Genomic DNA, 23,598 nt, shown 5'->3' with positions numbered 1-23,598 from the left:
AAATTCCATATTCATGAAGCAAAATTTTCCAATTCAAAACCAAATTTTAAATTATTCCAAATTGAAATTGATTTATATATTGAGTCTCTTAAATTAGTTAAAAATAAGAAAGCTTTACTAATAACTAGAATATATTCAAATCTCTTTAATTAATAAACCCTATTATCATTATTATTACTGATGTTTGTAAGTCTGTTTATATATATATATATTTTTTTTTCTTATTATTGTTTATTGCATGCCGGTTAGAAAAGTGTCCGAGTTACGTCAGCCTTGCTCTGACGTCATGCTGACGTGTGCCAAAAACTTGGACATTATTTGACAGTACATTCAGTGAATATTATTGTAACCATCTTCATGTAAAAACAGTGGTATTTCGATTACATCCACTTAGTCTGCGATAAAAAACGCGAACGCGATCTCCTCCACTGTTCACGTTTGCAAGCGACAAAACAGCGAGATTCAAGTGTCCGACTTCAAAGGTATTTAACATTTCAGGCGAGGCAAGGCGCATCTCAAACAAGCCTGTTAACATGCCGAAACCTCCGACATCATTTAATCCGGAATGGACAAAAGACCACGAATTCATATAAAAAGCAGCAGTGATGCTTTCCATGGATTTTGCACACTATGTCGCTGTGAAGTGGACGTTAGTTGTAAAGGGAAAGCCGCCATTAACCGACATGCCAGCACTGAAAAACATAAAGGTAACCGACGAGCTGCTGTCTTCCCTTAGGTCTTAATTTCGAGAGGCAACATCACCTCAGGATGACAAAATTTCTAAAAGTCTATCATGCAGTCAAGCATCACCAGTCATACAGGAGTATCTTGAATAAATACAAATACTGTGAACAAGCACTTTCATGCCTCTTCTGTTATAGGTCTACATCAAGATAGGTTGTTGATCAAATTGTCTAGAGTAGTCTCTCAGAATCACTGTATCATGATACCATAGATATGATAGACAAAATTGTATTGTATTTGCCAGTACACCAGATGCAGTAATTCTTGCCTCACTAAATGCCGCAAATGCCTCCTTTTTGGTGTTATGGAAATGGCCACCCTAAAAGCAATGAATAGTTTAACTTTTATTTAATACAAATAATGTACAATAAAATATTAATATGTACATGAAAATGTGTGTAAATTAAATATTAAATAAATCGTTTTTTATACGTTTTATACCAAACACCGATCGGAAATTATAACTTCAGGCCATTCTCGTGCGCCCGAAACCTATATTAAAAATAAATTGTCCCTTATATTATCCTCACGAATAAAATGATCCTCATTATAGTAAGGTTATTTAAAGGAAAGCTAACGATTTCGTAAAAAACCTATCACGTGCACACTACACAAGATGCCATTTTTATGATTTGATCTATTCCTCTCAATAACGTTTCTAGATCGTTTGACTCAATATAACGATGCTGTTTCGGCAACGTATAATATCGGATAGGGGAGTATATGTACGAAAACAGGGTTGATGGAGAGCATGAATTTCTTTCAGGCGTTCTTTGAAGTCAGCCCCGTGCTCAAGATAGGTCCTTGTCAGCAGTGGGTAGTGTGTTGATGTTGATGTCAGCATGGAGGGAGTAGAGGATCAGCCTGGTGGGACTTGCATTGGGATGACAGCTGATCCCGCCGTGGCGTAGAGATGACCAGCCAGATAGGATCATCTGCAACGTGTGAGCCAAGGACTGACAGGCAGAAACGACGCCTGTCGCGCTGATCCGATGCGTGTTCATGAGCGATATTTAAGCGATAGAAAGAGCAAAAGGGAAACAGCAAAGCATCCGCTCGTATTGAAGAGCTCCTCTGCTTTTTGGTCGCGCCTTTTTAACAGCGCTGTGTAGCCACATTGAAGACACATGACTCGAGGAAACAGAGGTAAGTTGAATATTTTAGGATGGATGTTATTACGAGTTTTAAACGAAGTTCATGGTAGCGTCGTTACGCGTTAATGTTCCAGAATGGGGAGTTACACCGCTGATCTATACAGTAGATACATTTGTTAGTGGAAACATTTCTTCCGTTTGGGTTTGCATTTGTTAATGTTACTTATTTTGCATAAAACCAGCAAGCAAATCCCCGTTCTAGTTATTATCGTGATAAGTAAGGGTGCCTGTAAAATCATGCATTTCAAACGTAGACATTTTATAATAACTTTCAATCATAAACCTCAATTAGGAGAATTGTCTGTGATTTGATTATGCCAATAGTATGTTGAAGTAGTTTGCAATACTCGTCACCTGGCACGACAACTGTTGTCAGTTGTTTCGTCTCTTTTGCTAGCATGCCAGACTTTGGGGCACTATTCATGAGCGAAACATAGTATGCATACTACTCATCAGCACAGTCTAAACTTGCATATGTGTTGGCATGCTGTGTTTACCCAACGATTAACGGAACTCGGTTGTTTTCTATTTTTGTAATCCAATATTGCCATTATCACATTAGTTCCTCTTATTGACATGACAGTATTTACATTTGACACAGGGATCCATAGCACACATAGATCTGGCTTACGTCTATTTGACGTCTGCATTTACATTTGCAAGACATCCAGGATACTTGGTTTGCTCATCTGCAATACGTCTCGGAGATGTCAGACGTCATAGACCTCTACAAGATGTCTGTACGATATTTATGACTTCGAATGGATGAACAACAGCTCTTTCTAAGATGTTTTAGCAGATGTTTTTACGCAGCAGTTGTTTCCAGATCTTTAGCAGATGTATTACAGACGTTCAGACGTCTCATAGACGTATTGCAGATGTCTTTCAGATGTAAATGCAGACGTCAAAAAGACGTAAGCCAGATGGATTGTGCTATCTGGGATGCTTACATTTTGGAGTTTCAGTAAAGTGTAGCATTTATTTTTAAATGCTCCACTGATTTTGAAATACATCATCCAATATATAGCTTGCTGACAAAATGGAATCAATCACAGGAATCAAATAAATTATCGGTTATAATGTGAAAATGTAGTTGTGGTTCTCTACGGGCAGTGTGTTGGGATTTTATTTGGAACCAATAGATCACCATTCAATAGTTTATCACTTTTTAAAGTCATCAAGTCCTATGGAGATCTGTTTACAGAAAACTACATGAGACTTGATTCCTTGTTACACACAAAGAGTTTGAATTATTGATTTGGTGGGCAGTGGTATTCCCTGTCATTGGAGGCTTGTTTTGTCAATGTTGCAAAATGACAGCCATAGTCCTATACAGTAGCTATACAAAATGATATCAACTCAGACCACCAAAGAGAGTCATACAGAATATTGTTTAATTCGAAAACTATAAAGATGGCCAAGTATTGGCCAGTTCATCTGCTTGGTCAATATATTTTGAGATTGATAGGCATCTTACTTCAGTCTAAATGTTCTTCAAAACATCTTTTGTGTTTCACCACAGAAAATCATACACAGGTTTGTAATGACAGGGGGATGAATAAATGATGACAAAAATGTCTAAACCTGTACAAACATGCCTCCATAGTACTGGAAACAATCAGATCCCAGAGCAGGAACATTCCTAACATGCTTTTTCAGCCAGAACTGAAGTTTAGGCTTTATGACTCAATATTGAGTTTACAATGTCTCTCATCATTGGTTCTGTCATTGATATCAGATGTAGCCGCGGTTTGTTTTTACATTACCTGCACAACTCATTTGACAACATTAATCTCACAACAACTGATGGATATTTGTCTAGAACACCAGCTGTGTTCTTGTTACTTTAAGCTGCTGTCACAAGACTCTCTCTCTTGGACTCAGATGAAGTTCAAACTTGTTAGATTAGGGTAGGCCTATATAATACAGGCCCCCGGGCTTTAATGTGGGTTAGACTCTGGGTTTGTTTTAATTGGGTGACCCATGCACCCACATCATGCATATGTGCTTGTCGCAACCCCACAGCAAGCCATTTGACATTTGAAATAGTTGCAGCTTTAAGTAGTGCTATTGAAAGTAACAAGAACTGTTATTAGATCCTTTTTTCGGACTTGTTCCTTGAAACTGGGTACACAGTAACTGGAAGCATTGCTGTCTAAAAGGCATGACAAAGCTGAGAAATCTTCAACTTCATGCAAATGAAGAGCGATTTTTCAGAAGAGACAGCCAAGAGGAAGATGGTAGAGCTGACGTTATCCTTCTCTAGCTCTTGTAGTAACGTAAAGATGGAGGAGAGACTGGTCCTTGCTGTTAGTAATTTACCACTAGCGACCTGAACCATGTGGTATGCAGTGACAAAGTCGCTTATAATCTGAATGCAGCTTTAGCAGTGGGCAGAAGTCCAATAACCTCATTCGATTCTCTGTTGGAGATTAGCCTATAGATAAAAAACAGCCTCTCAAGGTTGTGCTTTTGGATGGGAGGGATGGGGCTTGGAAGAATTTGACATTTCAGAAAGTCTTCTTAAACAGGCCTGCAAGCTACTTGGTTTCCACGGCAAACTTTTCACTTTGGGCTGGCTCTCTCTTGTCCTCTGTCTCAGGGGAAATTCTCCACCCCATGCATGGTCTCTTTAGCACTGGATTTCGCCATAAAACTGAGCTCGGACCAGCCAAATATACACCTTCAACCCTAGTTCTTGGGAAGTCAGCCTAGAAATATGGCACTCAGAGGAAAAAAGAAAGAATGAGGCAAAAAAGAAGGAATGAGGAAGTGTACTTAAAAAAATGTTTAGAGATGGGAAAAGAAAAAGCGTTGTCTTCAATTACTTAAAAGCAAAGCTGAACTATTCAGACACTTTTCAAAAAACAAAGAAATCACACAAATGTAGTTTAAGAGAGTGTGTTCCCCAAAATGTCTTGTTTTGCAGAAGACAATGTTGGCCCCCATTGACTTCCATTGCATGGAAGAAACCACTCTAAATATCTTCCTTTGCGTTCCACAAAAGAAAGAGCCGTATAAAATTTTTTGGAGATGAGGTTGACATGTTTTAATGACATGAGCGTAAATAAATGACGACAAGATTTCCATTTTTAGGTGAACTATCCCTTTACTTTCATTGTGACTGAATGTTCTTTTTATTTCATAAATATAATAGAGAAAATATAAAGAAATATTTTAGTTCCTTGTATTTGCATTTCTTATTGATATGATCTCATTAAAATACATTATTTTCATCGCATTCTGTTTGACGGGAGTAAGCCACATAATTTGGAGCTTACATTATCTAGAAGGATCCGGTGTTGGGACTGTTTTGGAATGCTTTTAAGAGAGGCGACAGCCTCCGTGTCACAATGTGGGCACGCACAATGCAAGAGCGATAAACACACAACAGTTGTATAAAAAAGCAGCAGAACGTGTTACAATAGGGAAGCTTCCAGCCCTCAGTTTGTGTTGCAATAGCCCCCTCTCACCACCTCCCCACATTTCCCCCTATTGTTGGCATGAAATCGGACCTGTTCAATAAATAAAAAGCAGGCGGTCAGCAGATCAGGTTCCAGAAGGGAAACACTGTAGTGGAATAGGAACAGAGGAAAGGAGTTTGCGTTGGATTTTAGGCGATTGTCTTATCCGAATAGAAACCGCTGACATGTAGCTAAAGAACATTTTTCTGCATTTATACAACATTCAGGACCGGCTCAGACACAGTTATGAGAGTGAGAAATACAGAATGGAAAGAGATGTCAGGGTTTAGAAAAATCAGCAAGGATGATATATAATGTTTATTCCACTTGGGCAAAGCAAAGCCAGATGTGTGGGTTGTGTTTTAGCCAGATGTGTGCAAGTCTTACACCGTGCCCTGTCCCTTTAATGTTCATACTATGCAATATTATTAATGATAATATTGCAGCATGTCAATTCAAAGATTCCCAGATTAGGACATTAGTAGTTGTTGCATGTCATGTAGTGTCACATTTGGTTGTTTCCTGGTTATTGTAATGGCTGATGCTATTGTACATAAGAGAGACAGGGTCAACACCATGCATAGACACCCACAAACAAACTCAGCCGCATACACAACAGTGATCTTATGTCACTCTAATCCACAATGCTGAATCTTTCGTCTAATGCACAGTTGCTACTTTGTTTTGAAGCCAGCTGTTCTGTGCGTGTGTGTGACCTCTTTGAAAGACTCCAGCGTGAGTGTTAGACTTGTGTTTACAAAGCTGACTGTTGTAATGCCACCGCTATCACCCCAGTGCCAAGTGTCTCACTCACACACAAACACACACACACACACACACACACACACACACACACACACACACACACACACACACACATGCAGACTTTCTAAGAGCCTTTCTCTCCATTTCACTAGTTTTCGTTGTTCATTCATCTTTTTTTATGAGCTCAAGAGTTTTGCCCGTCATTTTGGATGACGAATGCAAGCGTGATGAGTTGCATAGATACAATTTGGGAAATTAATATATGAAAACAAGTCAATGGGTCTCATTCACCAAGCAGACATACACACAGAGCGCTTTTACAAGCACATCATGATTCACAAAATCTTTCGTGATAAAATGTATCCTAAACATAAGAGAAAAGATAGGAATAGTTAAAAGAACCCGTACGCAAAAATCACAAGTCTCTTTCTTTCCTTCTCTCTCTCGCCCTCTCTCTTTCTCTCTCTCTATGACAAAATGCTGGTTTCATCTTGTATAATAGTTAGATATTTTAAATAATATATATCTTAATTTATATATATAACAGCGCTTTTTCAGCCGGCTAACGAGAACTCTGCAAACTGCGTGTCTGTATAAAAGGTGTTTTATTGTATATGAACTGACTTTGAGGACAGTGCACTTCTACAGCATCACATGACTGAAGTGACGACAGGTGGTAAAGGAAAGCTTAGGAGGAAAGCCCTAATATGGGGGTTTTTATGCAAATGACTAAACTTGTGCACACGGGCCACTCATTTAGAATACTCCAAATTCAATAACATTTGGACGGGGTTAAGAACAAATTCACGTGCGTACACACGATTTGTGAATCAGTCGGGACGTTTTCGTGGAAGGTTCAAATGTGCGACACAATTAATAGTGAATGAGACCCAATGAATGTAATTCATTACACAGCAGATGCATGCTGGAGTGTGTTATCCATTGAAACAGTAGGTGCAGGTGTTGATTGGTCAAGCCTTGGTTACACTTTATTTGGATATTCCTAAGTCCCATTAGAGTATTAGTAGACTGTTCAGTAACGGCAGGTCAATTTATTTGCCTAAAGAAGGGGTCTTCGAGCTTTTCGGGGCAAGGACCCCTTAGATGAGAGATGCAGGGAGCAGGGACCCCCTTATACAAAATGTGTGAACAGAGCTATTTAAATAGAAACAACCCTTATTGTCATAGCAATATAATTTAAATTAATTACATTACCACTTTTATGCATGTTATTGTTGCACATACTGTACACGTTGTCCTGAACCTTAGTTTTTATTGAGGCCAGATGACTGACCCTGGTTAATGGCACAAAGACTATTCTAGTGGAGGTAGAGGTTGTCTCTGGATGCGAACGAAATCAGTGCAGATGTTATGCATTCTGTTGTAAAAGCAGGCCGTTTTATAAAGTGTAAATCTACTTTTTTTTCTGCTTCTCTGTGTGTGGTGCAGAACACACAGCTATTTTATAATTCTGACCTCCATTGTCTTTCTCGTGGATCATTGTCGCGGTGGTTACACGAAAAGTCTGCGTACGTGTGAAGCTTAAATAGAACATTGGTTGTAATATAATTTTCTTTTACAAAAAGTTGCCTAAGAGTAAACTGTCATTAGAGGACACCTTGCAGTTCCACCGCGGAGACCCCGGTTGAAGACCCCTGGCCTAAAGGGTTAGATTTATGCACATATGTTGACATGTTGTCTTTTGGCGGCCTATCATAGTATAGTGTTAGCAGATATTAGAGAGAAAGGGTTTACTGATTTTCAAGAGTTGAACTTGTTAACATCAAATTATTGAACAAACATCCCTGGACCCAGCTGTTGCTGTTGCACAATTTGAAGTTTATTGGACATGAAGAGGCAGAATTTAGAATTTTTGTAGTGAGTTTGATTTTAATAAATTGTTTTATAAAGGCCTTTGTCTTATTCAGTTTCCCAGCTTCTCCTACTGCCGTTTGTTTACAACACAAATGATACACATGTTAGTATACAAGCTGTTTGATGATGTGTGCCAATAATCTTTTATTCCAAGAAAATGTGTGGTGCATTTTAAATTAAATATTTGGTCTGTTAAACACCAAAAATATATTTTGAGCCATTTTTATTTGTTTCTATTATGGTAGTCAGTAGTGCCCCAGAAATGTCGGTTGTTAAAATTCTTCTGAATATCTTTTGTTGAACTAAATACATTTTTACAGGTTTAGAACAACTAGTGAGTAATTCAGGAAGTTACCGGTTTTGTACATGCGGTAGATGAGTGGTATATGCTATTTATTCTCAAATACAGGGCATGTTTGCTCATCAGTGCCGACCTTGTTCTTCTGCGTCAGATGAACTGAGTCAGAGGGACAAGAAGCAAAACATAAGCAGACACATGTCCTTTATTCTTTTGTCAAATGATGGAGATAACAACATTCATAAGTATAAGGTTCAATTTATATAGTAAATATAGTAACTGCTGTTAGGCGCAACATGTGCTTGGTAGCACTATTTAGAGAGGTCGCAAGTACATTATAACTTTTAAATGTGTTATAAAGTAGGTCAAATTAAATGAAGTTATCGTAAAACATAGAAGGCAAGGCAAAGCATAGAATTCATTATGAAATAAAGTGAAATAAATCTTAGTCAAAAGAGATGCAGGAAGTTTTTAAAAGCATACAAGTTCTCTGTCTGACATGATGACTCACATAAACTGAACTGTGTAGTCAGCTGGAAATATCCAGAACTTCTTGGAATGACACACTGGGATCTCCCAGTTCTGTGGGATTTTTTTCCTAAAGCAGAGAGACGCTACCCTCTCTTTCTAACACACCCACACAGATGTGTGTCTGTGTCGTTATGCTCATGTGCCTGGACATGTTCACATTGAACATGCCTGGACATCCCTTATGAAAGCAACTCACTTGACTTTTGAGGTTTGGTCAGCTTGATGTGGTGTTGAAATAGTGCGACAGCGACAATGAAAGGTGTTTAACACTGAGACAAAAAGTCTCCATTTTTTCTGTTTTACAGGGATTCCCATGTGTTGATCGTGGATCACAGCACAGCGGAAAATCTCGGGTTGTGAATGCTCTCCAAAGATGTAAACAAATGATTTTTTAGCTTCACACTCCTTTAGTAATGTTAATGTTCGGTAATGTTATAATTAATCTGTAGTTTACTGTTTACTGTCGTAGAGGATTGTGGGATTGTGAGAGTTCTATCAGTGCACATTTTTTTCGTAACTGACACGCATTGCTGTCTAAAAGACTTTGGAGATAAAGGTGTCCATGTTGCTGCCTGACTAAAAAGTTTTATGACGTTGTGCAACATACCTTGCAGATGCACATTAGTGGATTTTACCCACTTCTGTCGCTTATGCATTCAGGTTTATTGTGATTGTTTTTTTGTTTTTTTTATTACTAATTTACACCACTAATCTTACATAAAGTATAGTGGGAAGGAACCGCTCTATTCCCGTCAAACCAGCCTCATAAAAACAGAGAAATGTAGCTAACTTTCAGACACAAACTTCACACCTGAAAACCGTTACCATAGTAACTACACAAGTCCTGCTGTGACCCACATCACCCACCGGTAGGGTCACCTGTTACCCATCACCCGATACCATAGAGGTCCCTAAAGAGAGACACACTCACGCACACAGAGAAGACAGAAAGCACTTTGAGCTTCAGAAACATGTGTATTTTAGCTCTCATTTCCTCTCTTTCTATCATTCTCTGTGTGACATTCACACTCTCACTGTGGTATTTTGTCCTCCTTTCATTCTGGATTGGCAGCGTCAGTGGGTGAGATCAATCTCTTCATTTATTTGTAAATGAGGAGGACCAGAACAATATAACTTCTATATCTATATACTATATAACTTCTCGCCATCCATAAACGCTTTTATATCCTTTGGCAGTGTTCATAGTTCATATTAGTGTGAACGTTTAACAGACTTTAAATAGATTTTTCTACAGAACACACATTTTGCTGGTAAACGCCAGCACACAACATTGGCTCCTTGACTTACATTTCCACAAAACCATCAAACATTTCTCAAAATATCCTATTTTGGTTTCCACGGGAAAGAGACGTTGACACATCTTTCAAGTACACTGTCCCTTTAAGAATTTATAAAATATTTTCTTAAAGGCAAAAGTTTTTTCTTTGATTTATAGTAAAACCATAATAACCACTTGTCGCTAATAAAACCGAGGCAAATATTTTCTTAGGGCTCACAAGTAAAATTTTGTAGTTTGAATGTTCTTGCTCAGAGTTTTGACTCATTGTGATGGCATGTCCCTCGGGGCCTCCACCCCATTATTGCTCTTGTGCAAATTACTAAATATCTCTTGGTTTGGTTTATAAACACATTTCTGCTTGTTGTGCAGAGAGGTGAAATTAATCTCCCTTTTCCTTTTAAATAACAGTCACAACAAGTTTGAAGGAGAAATATTAAAACGACTAATACTGTTCTATTCCCTGGTTGCTCATTCTTGCATATTTCAAACATCTGGTCTGAAGTCATTATTTGACTTCATTGCCTTAGAATGGGAAATTGCTACAGATCTTTAACAGTAAACAGTGTAATACCCTATGGATATGCAAACCATCGATTATCCTGTTTATTTGTTTGTTCCTTAGCAGCTCCATTATATGAAGATTTCTGATGCTTGTGGCAGTCAGTGGATAAGTAAACATGGAGGCTGGATCGGTGGTGCGTGCTGTGTTTGAGTTCCTACCTAGCGTCTCAGAAGAACTTCCTCTGTTTACTGGTGATGTCATAGAAATGCTCAGCGTTGTTGATGAATTCTGGCTGCTTGGTATCAAAGATGGAGTCACAGGTAAAATACTGCATTAAACTCACTACCCGGTAGTCTCATGCCTTCTATATTTAAATGTTCATTTTCTTTCCACTGTCTTTTTTTCAGGACAGTTTCCAAGCACTTTTGTGGAACCAGTTACAATTCCAAGCATCAAGACAAGAGAGAATCTCTATGTGTGCATCAATGACTTTAATTCTGTGGAGTCTGGAACCTTACCCTTAAAGAGAGGTAAATACAGCACAAGTTTAATTGTTGAACATGCCATCACTTCTTTTTGTATTCCTATCTTCTCTTTTTTTTAGCCCAAGTTCTGCCTGAAAGCAGCATAATGCCTTTTGTGAGAGATAAATGTATCATTTTAGAGTAGAGAATAGAGCTCAGGCCAAATGCCAAGAATGCTGAGAAAACCAGCTTCTATGATCACGTTTTAAGGTTTATGCAATCTTTTCGTTATTTCATGTAGTAGAGATGTGAATCAGAAATGGAAGCTCTGACTTGTAATTATTGAACAATCATACGCATTATTTTTATGCTTAATAAGTTTTGTCCTACTTCATGGTTTCCATTTCATTGAAACTGTCTCTACAGGTGGTTTAAAATAGCATTTTTAGTAGCACTGATCCCAGTGCCCCACTAGATGTCACTAGCTGTTTTAAGAGTATATACCAATCATCCCAATAGGTTTATTATAAATGTGAAAACCACGTGTTTGTTTTTCTATTGTTTGCCTATTAGCTCTGTATTGAATCATGAATTGATTGAGTTGTCTGTCTTCTCTTCATTGCTTCAAAAATAAATGTGCATACAGTATCATACTGTAAATGTTGTAGCAGGACAAAGAATCTACTGGTTCAGACAGAACCATGTGTGGAAATTGTATGTGAAATACTGTGACCCACTTCCTTAGTTTTTTGCGAAAAACTTGATGTATTTGGCATATTCAACGAGGATCATAAACGCTTTTTTAGTTTATGAGTTGAACACAATGGGAGGAGGAGCATGTCGGTGTGGAATGTGACCCCTGTGATCCTACTGGACATTCTGGCTCCTGCTGGTGTGTTTGTTGTGCGTTTCAGACTGAAACCACAGCCGTGACTTCTTTACTACTGTCCAAACTGACCTGAGGTCAGAGGTGAGCTTCACACAGCTCCAATTGCATTCACAAAAACAGCATAAAGATATAGTGTTTTTCTTTTGTGCTGTTTGCGAACAGAAATTTTATTACAATTAAACACCTGCTGAATATATTTCTATGTACATTTAAGTCATTTAGCAGATGCCTTTATGCTTTTACACAGCATGATTTAGCATGAATGCAGTGCTACTTATATAAGTAAGTACTAACTAATGCAGATAAAACAAACACATTGTGCAAATCTATCTAAATCCATAATCTAATCCACTTTAAACCTTAAAAGTAATGTAAATATTTGTATAATGGGGACCATTTTCTCAGCGGCAACTTACTGAGTTGTAAACGTAATAATTTTTTGTGTACTGTAGTTGTGTTAGTAGTTAAGTTTATATTTGGAACAAAAGAAAATCGCTATATGTGAAAAGCAATAGAACTGTGTGAAGATCAACTAGGCATTTTGCTCCCTCTTAGAGTATATTTTCACATTCCCAAAGTTAATATATTCCATTTGCTGGAAGACCTGTCAAAATGTATTTGCTATTGCGAAGTAATTCTACAATTCATGTTTCCAATACCCATTAAGTGTTTATTCTGCTCTCTCCTGTTGTAGGTGATGTAGTTGCTGCTGAAGACAGCGTGGAGGAAGTTTGGATGAGAGGCCGTAATGAATGGGGCTCACGTGGCCTATTCCCCATGTCATGTGTCAAAGAGTTGGAACTTTCTGGTCGATCCAGGCAGCTGTCGGAGCGTAGTGCAGCTGCCCAGGCATCCGAACTCCCCCCGTACGCCCTGGGTCAGGCCCGCGCCCTGATGAGCCTCCACGCCCAGCTAGACGAAGAACTTGACTTTCGTGAGGGTGATGTCATCACCATCATAGGCCTGCCGGAGCCTGGCTGGTTCCAGGGTGAGCTGGACGGCAGGACAGGGTTTTTTCCAGAGGGATTCGTGGAGCCGCTTGGACCCCTGCGCTTGCCTCAGGAGGAGCCTGAACCTCAGGTATTGAAACAGTATTCGGCTTACAGCATGGAGGAAGAAGAGATGAGAGAAGAAGAAGAGATGAGAGAAGAAGAAGAGATGAGAGAAGAAGAAGAGATGAGAGGAGAACAAGAGATGAGAGAAGAACAAGAGATGAGAGAAGAACAAGAGAGAGATGAAGATAATTTGGTGGAAACTGAACAACAGCAGGAGAAAGAGGAGGAGGAGGCTGAAGAAGGAGCTGTATACGGTGTTGCCCTTCATGAGTTTCGGGCCCTTGAGCCCGGCGAGCTGGACTTTGATGTAGGAGATAGGATCCGTATCCTGGCCACGCTTGAGGATGGCTGGTTGGAGGGGCAAATACATGGCAGAAGAGGTGTTTTCCCACATCGATTCGTCAAGATGGAAGGACCACAACCTGAAAATGAAAATTGTGTTACTGGCAGAGAAGAGTGTTATACACCTGAAAGCTTGGTTGGACATGATCACATGGTTCCAGAATATGGGCAGGAGTGGGCAACCCAGGAAGACCACACTGTATGGGACCTGGATTACTTCGAACGCAGAGACGAAGAAAGAAAAGAGGAACGTGTTGACTACACACACTCCGATATAACTTCCCAAGAGAGAAAGGCGATGCAAAATCAATCACAACTTCAAACACAAAACCGAAGGATAGAGAGACCCCCACCACCTCAAACACAACCCCACAGGGGAGTTCAAAGAAGCAGCTCAAGCAATCACTCTCGACCCCGGTTGCCTCCTAGACCCAGTTTGCATGCCCTCAGTAACAGGCAATACAGCACCAGTTCACACACCATCTTACGGGAACCTCCACCAGCACCCATCACAAGGAATCAAAGTTTAAACCCACTAACAAAAACCTCACCTAATTCCACCTGGACAAGAAACAGTGGCCGCTATGCGTCTTATGACAGCAGGAAACCCTTCGGTAGTAAAATCTCTGGTGAAAAGAACAGGCAGAAGAAGGTGACACGCCACGCAAGCGTCAATGATGCTGATCTAATATCGAATTGTCGCAGGGACCGGTTTGGGTCGAGTTCCAATGGGTTACCTACATCTCAGACATTGGAAACTTTGTCTGTGTCCGCTGGCGATCTTGAAGCCAAGCTTTCCCAGCAGCTGATTGAATTCGAAAACAGTTTACCAGATCGTGTCAACGATCCAACCGAACAAAGCAGATGGGAGGAGATCAGCGGCGGATGCGGCAACAAAGTTTCCCGCCATTACTCCATTCTGGACTACAGCAGTGAGAATGACATCATTCGTGGATCCTCCCCAATCGACCGTCTGTTCCCCCACACATCCTCCCCAGCAAGCTCCGCCTCCTCCTCTCTCGAAAGACTAAAAAAGCTACGCCCACCTCCTCCTCGTCCACGGGTCCTCCGGCCACCAGCTCCTTCAAACCTGCAATGTCTTGTCACCAGCAATGGGCGCCTTGCTCCTCAGCCTTACAGACCTGCACGGCCAGCACCACGGCCACCTCCTCCATGCATCCACACCAACACTGTGATGCCCTGTCAGCCTCTGCCTTCGTCCAACCCCTTCTACCATTCGCCGGAAGAGGATGAGGTAGTAGAAGAGGTGGAGGATGCAGAGGATGCTCTGGGGAAAGAGATAGAAAGAGAGAGAGAACAGGAGCAGTACAGGTCACTCCTAAGGTTGGAGGAGGTGGAAAGAGACATTGATATGTACTGCCATACAGCCCAAGAGCTTAAGGCCATGCTTGAAGACGAGCAGGATGAGACCTCGAGACAACAAGCGCTAGAGAATCTAGAGTTTTGCACATACACCATGGAGACACTGACTCTGGAACAGCAGCAACTACAAGGTAATCATTTCTTTCTTCACACTCGGTTGAATATTATAGAATGTTTTGCTTTTTAAAGTAGGCACTAAGCTTTTTTCTAGTTACCAATATGAAGGACAACTTTTTTGTTGTTTTATTTTATTCAGTACATCATTCGACTGAAACGATGAAAACAAAATATCCATTCTAAAAAGGCCTGCCAAACGATTAATCGTGAATATATGTCTATGTGCATATTAATTTTGTTATTATATACACATACACGTATACATATTTACAATATTTACATGTATGTACCAATAATTTAAATTATACATAAATGTTTATTGATTTTTATATTTCTTAAATGTATGCATGTTTGTGTGTGTTTTTATAAAAACTAATTTTATATACATAGTACACAGACATATTGTGTGTAAACACAAACTTTAATTCTGGATGCGATCAATCACCATTAATTGTTAGACAGCCGGAATTCTAAAATGATTTAATAGTTATAATAACATTAATATTTATTTTATAATAATAATACAACAATAATAATATTAATTATAATTGTTTGGTGGATTGTTATATAATTATATACTTCATTAGACTCAGTCAATGAACACAAAATATTTTTTTAATAGAAATAATAATTATATTATATGCACAATACAATTTATTCAATAATAATAATTGTTTATACATTTTTAAGGTATAGTTTTATATTTATTATAAATTGTATTTATTTTCTATCTTAATATTCTACTTAGTTGCTTTGTGTCTAAATGTTTGCAATTTTATTTAATCTGTTGTGTCCTGTGTCTTTGTTAACTGTTTAAATGCTACTTGCACTAAAATCTAATGTTGCCAGTAGAAACTGCTTTGATCTGTTATCTGTTGGGTACACTGTCGGACAGAACAGACATTTCTAGTATTATTCCTAGAAACTACTACCTGCTACGAACTAAAAGCCCCTCAGGGTGTTCAGTAATGCAGAGATTTATTTTAAATAACTGGATACCTGAATTTGCACAGCACCATTCTTGCATGTGACAGGGATTTAAAAACGTATAAAATATCTAAAATATCCACATCCACAACAGTCTGCTGTTTGAGGTCAAGGGTATGTTACAGGTTTTCAATGTGTTGTTGAATCAATCATCCGAGACAGAGTTTACTTAAGTGGGTGTGTTGGTACATACAGCTTTTATGTTGAATTTCTCTATGTCGTGCGTTTCAACATGACTTATTTACTATGAAATCTATCTTTATCAACATGTACTGGTCGGATATAATGCCATCTGAGTGGTATTCTAAGATTTGATATGAATTATAGAAGTGTCTTGGAATGGTGACTCATGCCGTTTCTCAGTGCTGTTGTGTAATATTCAGCGATCTCTCATTGATGCTCTCTGATTGACCTTCACACTTTCTAGGTTATAGACAATGGGAGGTTTTCATATAGGTAAGCCAGATCAGTTCTTATGGTTTGATATTTTTCTGATGTCTGGCCGATGGTTAACAGGTTCAGTCCACACTTTCTTCTGGAAAAAGTTTCATATTTCACTAGCAGAATGCTTTTTTTGGAGCCTTTAAGCACAGTTAACATTATTAATGATTGTAAAAAAAAAAAGAAGCATTATTTTGCTGAAAACGACTATGCTAAAAATTAAACAGTGAGACCCTTCATATAGTTCAGTGTTCATGGTTTTGGTTACTGATGCAGTTTCATTGTATTGTAAACTAAAAAAATAAGTCAAAATATATTATAAATTGTTACATTATAACCAGACACAGACCGGAAATTAACTTTGACCAGCACGTGCCATGAAACAATCTATAGTTACGGACCTGTAAAGGCATTCACTTTGGTTTATTATATTTAACATGTGGAATGCTGGACCTGCCGTCTAGACCTTTCCCACGTACATATGAAATGCATTCTAAACCTATAGCGAGAGGGAGCCAGGGGCCCCTTTCTTTGCACCCTTGTGTGTCTCTTTCTCTATACCTCTGTCTATATCTCTATACCCTCATAAATCCTGTCTCAATCTTGCTTTAGTCCTATGGGAAAGTGTTGGACATGGGGTCCTGTGCACATTATGGGCACTAGTGGATTTAGAGCTCGTCTCTGGAGCTCTCTGCTCCAGCCAGTGGTGCGACTCACAGCTCTTTTTAGTCATGTTCTTAGAACCAAGACCACTCAAGTAACAGGTGAGACTTTAAAAATACTAAAAATGAGAGAGATTGTAAATTGACTGCTCAGTATGTGCTGTTTGGCTTAGTATATTACTTTATCTATATTTATGTATACTTAACTCTATCGTTCAAATGTTTGGGTGCACTAACTTATTATACTAGTTAACTCTATAACTATTCAATAATGTTTAGATTTTTCACTTCTATCAAGTGAATAGATTTTTTAGCAGTAGTGTATACTGTATTTATATATATATGTGTAATTTATAATAGGCTATATTAGGTATTCCTAACCATTTTGATTAGAGATTTATTTAGTACTTGTTTAGTTTTTCTATTTTTTTTACTTTTTCTATATTGCTGATGTATATATATTTTTTCTACATGCGTGTTTTGTTTATCATGTGACATCGTTATGTCACATACACTGTTTGCCTATGACTATGTACACATGTAGCCTGCTTTCTAGTAAGTGTAGCCTGCTTTCTAGTCATCTATTTTCAGATAAAGGACAAGAAGGAATTGGTATTTTAACATATCTTGATTTGTATTTAATAAAGGGACAATTAAGGATTAATTATTAAAGCGGCATCATCTGTGGTTAATTACAAATTATTGTTATGCATCTGGGTCTTTGTTTTGGAGCTCTGCCTCGGAAATGCTGAACACCAGCATTGTGTTTTCTACGATACTACAGTAAGTCTGAGCAACACAATTTATTTACTACTTAAGAGCCTTTTTGTTTTAAGAAAGTTGTGTAAAATATGTTAAATATATTAAAAAGTAATATAATCAATCAGTTATAACGTCCATGTTTATGACTATAGCAATGGCTGTCAGGTCTAGTAAAAACTCTTTTCATGGTTTAGTCATGGTGTTAGTTGCAGCATTTCCTTTATCCATTTATCCATCCGTTTCTACAGGGAGGGTAGAAACAATGGTTATTTATTGTTTTAGTGCCGGGAGTCGGACAAAAACATATTGCATGTAAAGCGGTTTGCTGCACAGTGGTTTTCTGCATAGAGGAAGAGACAAACTTCTTATGTCCTTATCCGTGTAGAATTTTAATAAAACTATAACGGAAATACCTAAGTAAGAGAAAGAATAAAAGATTCTGACTGCCATATTTTGTCTATCTGTAAGTTTGTGTGTGTCCCATTTAAGTTTTGCAATCCCCCATCTATAGCCTTGCTTCTAATTGGGATCTATTTGGGTGCTCATCAAAAGCATCAAGAGCTCATTTGTGTCCTGGATCTAATCTCCAGCTCCCAGTTTTTTTTTTCTGTCTCATGCACGAAAGCCTATTCAGGTTAACAGAGGACTCTTTAGAGAGCTGCATGATCCCATCGCCTGCTGAAAGGTTGTGAGAGTTTGAGCGTAGGGCTGTTCTAATAACAGATGAGAGGAGTGGAATCCAAGACCCATATGTTCACCTCTGTCACAGGAATGATTATAGATGCTTCTTGGCTGTTATTGCTTTTTGGGGTCCTGTTGTGTTGTGTGATGGGTTTGGACTAATCAAAATGTATGAAACACATCGAGGGACATTGATGTGCTTATTTAGTGTTAAGGTGTCTCAGTATCTCAAATGAGATTCTTAATTTTATTTCAACTAGTGTTGACTCTTATTGAATGTCTAGGGCTACTAACAATGTGTTAATGACGTAATTTAAAATATCACCCTAAACACTCAAATTTTCTTTGGATGAAAATGTATGAAAGGCACCAGGTGTGTACCATGCACCAAAGTGTGTTAAATTCTTAGTTCAAAGGGTTGTACTTGGGTAAACAAAGTAAACATGCGCCTACCATTACAGAACAAGAATTTCACATCTAATGTCCCTGAAGTGTGAAAACAGTTTCGGTCTGCCCTGTTTAGAGTAAAGTGAGATCTTAAACACTGATTATCAAAACACCAGTGCAATGAGAGCACATGTAATACGGATCTGCAAAATCCAATATTCTCACTTTTCATATGTAGTGTGTCTATAATCCTATAGTACTTTCCTTAACGCTTATTTTTTACTCTTTTTCACAGCAAGTTCACCAGAATGTTTAGTAGGAAATTATAGTTCTGTGTACCTTTTTGTCTTATTGTCGTGGGGAGTGATATACTATACTAAAGCGCATGAATAGCTGTTTTTTTTCTTGTCATGAAAAGATGCCGTAGCCTGTGTAACCAGGGGCAGTCAGTAACAATGGCTCATTGTGGAATATGTAGGCACTCAATAGTGCACTCTGCAATAATCAGCCTGCGTCCAACTTTCCCAGGTCATCTTGTTGAAACACGAAAGCAGATAATCAAGAAATCATGGGAACTTTTAATCTGTTATCAAGCCGGTTCACGATAAGCAAGTTACAGCAGATTCAAACTTGTATTTGAAAGAACAGAAAATCTATTCTCAACAAATACATCTGCTAAACTTGTTAAATAAAAGACATCATGTCAAAATTTCAATTTTAATTTTACGACTTTAAAGACTTAAAATGGACAATACACATTGACAAGATGCAGAAACAATGCCAAGTTTAAGGACGCCTTAAGATTGTGGTATGAAAGAGGCTAATGCTTCCTCCCCTTTCATGTGGTGGGGGGGCGGCAAAGTCCAGCCTGTGTTTGCTTGCAAACAGAGACTTCACCCAATCACAGCCTCCCTATAATCCATTCATGTGACTAACTTGAATGATTAACGCTAAACGCCTCCCCTTGCCATCTCTCTGCGTGTGTCCCTCCCCCACCTCCTTCCTCTCGTCTTCCTATTGGCTGGGTAGGCAGAGAGAGAGAGAGATTGAGTTTCTCAGCTCTGAACTAGACAGTCCTGTTTAGTCATCTGTTCAAGAAGGAGAGTTTTAGCGAGACAGATAGTTTAAGCATGTCTGACAAGTGGATTCTTCTACATCTGGAATGTGAAATTTGGGGAGGCTAACACAGCTTGCCCTTGTTGTGGGAGTGACTTGAATTCTCACAGCTATCATGAAGGGACAGGTGGTCCTAGGACACCCTATGCCGTTCGCTCCGGTGCCTTGGGAGATCAGCAAGGCTCCTCCCAAGAGAGGTAAGAGCGTAGAAGAACTGGTGAGCGAGAGTTGGGACAAGGAGATATGTATGCAAATGCTGCATCTTCAACAGCAGCAGGTTGTGAGCCAGCAGGACTTCAGACCTGCGCCTGGACACTGGGAGCCCCAGGCGCACCTTGCACAAGCCAATGGGATACGTCAACAAAGTTGGGAATATGAGGACTGGGACAAGGTCCCTTATCGAGAATGCCCGCCTCAGCAGTTCTTCTATCAATCTCCAGAAGCGGTCTATGAGGAGCCGAGGAAGCCACAGGAATTGGCACGTAATCACTGTTTTTACGAGCACAAAGAGGATTTGGATTATTCTGATCGTAGAGACCACAGAGACTACGTTCAGAGCCCAAGGACTAGAGAGCGGCCTGACCATGTACACCGGTACCGAGCTTGGGAATCCGACGATTGCTACGAGGACAGGGAGCCATATAGTCGTAGAGATCGGTATGCTGACAGTTTGGACCGTGATCATGTGGATTACTATAAGCGAGATGTTTACAATGATGTAGATCGAAGGGATCGGGGTTACCATGAACGCAAAGACCTGGATAAGTATGACCGTTACAATTGTAGGGACAAGCATTACGATAAAGAACACTATGAATCCAGAAAAGATGACAGGTACAGATATAGAGAAATAGACCGATATGACTCCCGAGACAATGACCAGCGCTATGATCGTAGAGAGAAAGACCAGCGCGATCACAGAAAATATGAACGTTATGAGCGTTCATACTTTGAGGATGACCGTCAGATATGCGACAGGTATCATTACAAAGAAAGAGACTCACGTGAACGAAGAGACTATGAGCGATATGTACAAAAGAAAGATGATCATGACCACAGAGAGAAGGACAAGGTCCGCAGGGACCATAGAGAAAGGACAGGTGCAGAACTTGTAGAAAGAGACAACTGTAAATACAAGTCAGACCTAGATACCAAGGACTTGTACGAACGCAAGAAAGGTAACCATTATGATCGGTACGATTATAGAGAAAATATCCTGTCTGAGCAGAGGGATCGCTTTGAGATTCAAGATAGAGACTCCCTTGACCCCCATAGACAAATAGACCACTATCAGTACAGAAAGAGGGATCCACAGGTTGACAAAAGTTATCAGAAAGATGAACGGTATGACAGTGGTGTCAAAGACTGCTATGAAGACAAGGTTTGTGAAAGCGATCACGGTGACCAAAAAATCAGGGAGCGATATCGGGATCTAAGGTCTGTTTCAGAAGAACACAAACAGGAGGGTTACAATAGTGACCACAGCAGTGGAAGATACAGTAAGGAGTGCGAAAATTATGTTTATCAGAAGCAAGCTTTACGAGGGATACGGCCTTACGAGGATCCTGTCCATCTCAGCTCTGAATGCGAGGACCAGGTCGGCAGACATCCAGGAAAAGATGTGGAAAGTCAAAGCCGCATGCGGAAACCCGTTTATGTGGGTTCACTAGACAGGAACAGCTTCTATAGGAAGACAGCACCCAGCTCGCTCAGGAAGTCAGATTATGCCACCAACAGGAAAAAGAAACAAGGTAAACCCATCAATACCAGCAACACATCCAGTACTATTATAGCAAAACAAAGTAGTGGTGGTGCAACATAGTCAAAGGGTGTTTTGTGGTCTCCTGGTATGAGTTGGGAATAAAAAAACAAGTGTTGGAAATGTTTTCGCCAGCATTTGACCTTCAGCTGACTTATTTCAAATCAATTCAGGAAATGTCAAAGGTGCTGATGGTGCTGTCACCATCTTAATGCATAGGTATGCATGTCTGTGAGACTGCTCTATACTGACAGCTTCAATAGCCTGTGTGGAGTTTCATGTGTGTTTTTTTCGTTAGTGTGGTGAATTTGTAAGCTTGCAGGGGGGAACTGGTCGAACTTGTTTGGTTACTTTTCTTAGCTTTTGTTGTCTGTCTCTTCACCCCTTGCTCTTTGGGTTTCTCTCACTGTTCTATTTGTTCTTGCGTCTTTTTGACTACTGTTTGATAGAAATGTGAAATAAAAAATCGTAAAAAATGATACAATAAGAAATCTATAACAGAAAAATAGTAATAAACCTTTAGATTAGATTATTTCTAACATGTATGACTTTCTTTCATCTGCAAAACACAAAAGTAGATATTTTGAAGAATTTTGCTAACTGAACAACAGCCAATTGATTTCTAATGTATAGACACAAAACCAATGGAAATCAGTGGGTTCCGCCGTTCTTCGATTACCAACATTCTTCAAAATATCTTCTACAGAACTTCTAACATTCCCTTTAACATCAATATGTGTAAGGTCCACATCTTTAAGTGCCCACTGTGTGTCAGTTATGTTTAAATAGTATCCATATCTTCCTTCAGCCATGTCAGTATAATGAACTTTTTAGTACGAGGCATCAGTGGTTAATTTTTTTGTGTCAGTGTTTGTGTGATGGCTGTTCCAGAGGGAGATGTGGTCTGTGTCGTGTCTGACACAGAGCAGGTGGTCAGTTCAGTCCAGGGTAATCTTGTATGGCCCAGTGCTCCAGTCAAGGCCTGAAGGGTGTTTGATGATGACACAAGACTCCAGGGGAAATCTGGGACTAGGATGTGCATGGTACAAAAGCCCTCCCCCATTTCTGTAGCCGAGACTTCTTAATGTTTAGTTAGGGGCACTATGAAGAGGAGACTGACTCATAGTCTGAGGTTATCATTGTCAGGCTTGATAGAATAGTACTCCCTTTTCCTTTTGGCTCATTTTTACGGTCTTTAATTGTTTCTTGATTTGGAAAATGGGCCTCGTGCTTTCAAGTATCAATTCCTACAGAGATACATCTGTATGACCTTTTATACTCTTCTCTAGTGTTCCATTTTCCTTATTTTTAAAGACAATCAGTTTTTTAAATATTTCCTCCATTTGCAGCTATAAAATCTCCATGTTTCAAAACCTGCCATTTCCCCAATATCAAATTATTATCAATTGATATTTTCAGATGGTTTAAAGATTAGGTACAGTATAGGTGTTTACTGAAAATAGCCTACAAGAAGACACAAACATTTATGTGATTTTGTGTAGAGTAACACTAAACACAGAATATTATTTTATTCAGATTAATAGGCTTTAACCCATGTTTTTTAAATTGGAATTTGGTGAGATTTGCTGGTAAAAGGAAAACACAGCAAATTAATTCACATTCGCACTGTCTCACACCTTGTGTGTTTGTGCACGAAACCGTATGTGTTGGTGTGTCATCTTTTGAGTCGCCTGTTGCTGGTCTTCATAATCCCCGTGCAACTGCCAATGCCAGTGTGCTGGAAAGGGATTAAGTGGAAACCTTTAGCCAACCCTCATGCAACATTTGTGCAACATTAAGTCAAGGGCCAGCCTGGCAGACAAAAGCCTCAAGTCACAGGCTGAGGTGGGAATTAGCAAGTTAATGTAGGTCAGGATTTCTCACACACACCGTGAAAAACAAATGCTGTAGGTTACATTG

General features: G+C 39.2%; 1 protein-coding gene across 2 annotated transcripts in view; it reads left to right on the top strand.

Annotated features, from left to right (window-relative positions):
• The first annotated feature begins 1,556 nt into the window (after positions 1 to 1,556).
• Positions 1,557 to 23,598, top strand: part of dnmbp (dynamin binding protein) — a 36,913-nt gene continuing 14,871 nt past the window's right edge. Inside the window, exons 1-4 of one of the 2 annotated variants that reach the window (XM_079476438.1) lie at positions 1,557 to 1,890; positions 10,754 to 10,953; positions 11,041 to 11,163; positions 12,681 to 14,897. In XM_079476438.1, coding sequence (XP_079332564.1) covers positions 10,809 to 10,953; positions 11,041 to 11,163; positions 12,681 to 14,897 — 2,485 coding nt within the window. In that variant the 5' untranslated portion in view covers positions 1,557 to 1,890; positions 10,754 to 10,808. Of the gene's footprint in view, positions 1,891 to 10,753; positions 10,954 to 11,040; positions 11,164 to 12,680; positions 14,898 to 19,875; positions 21,671 to 23,598 lie in introns of those variants that run through there. The other variant, XM_079476439.1, reaches the window with a different exon arrangement.

This window comes from Barbatula barbatula (assembly GCF_947034865.1).
Source record: "Barbatula barbatula genome assembly, chromosome: 16".
Classification (NCBI taxonomy): Eukaryota; Metazoa; Chordata; class Actinopteri; order Cypriniformes; family Nemacheilidae; genus Barbatula; species Barbatula barbatula.
This window is presented reverse-complemented; position numbering and strand designations above follow the sequence as displayed.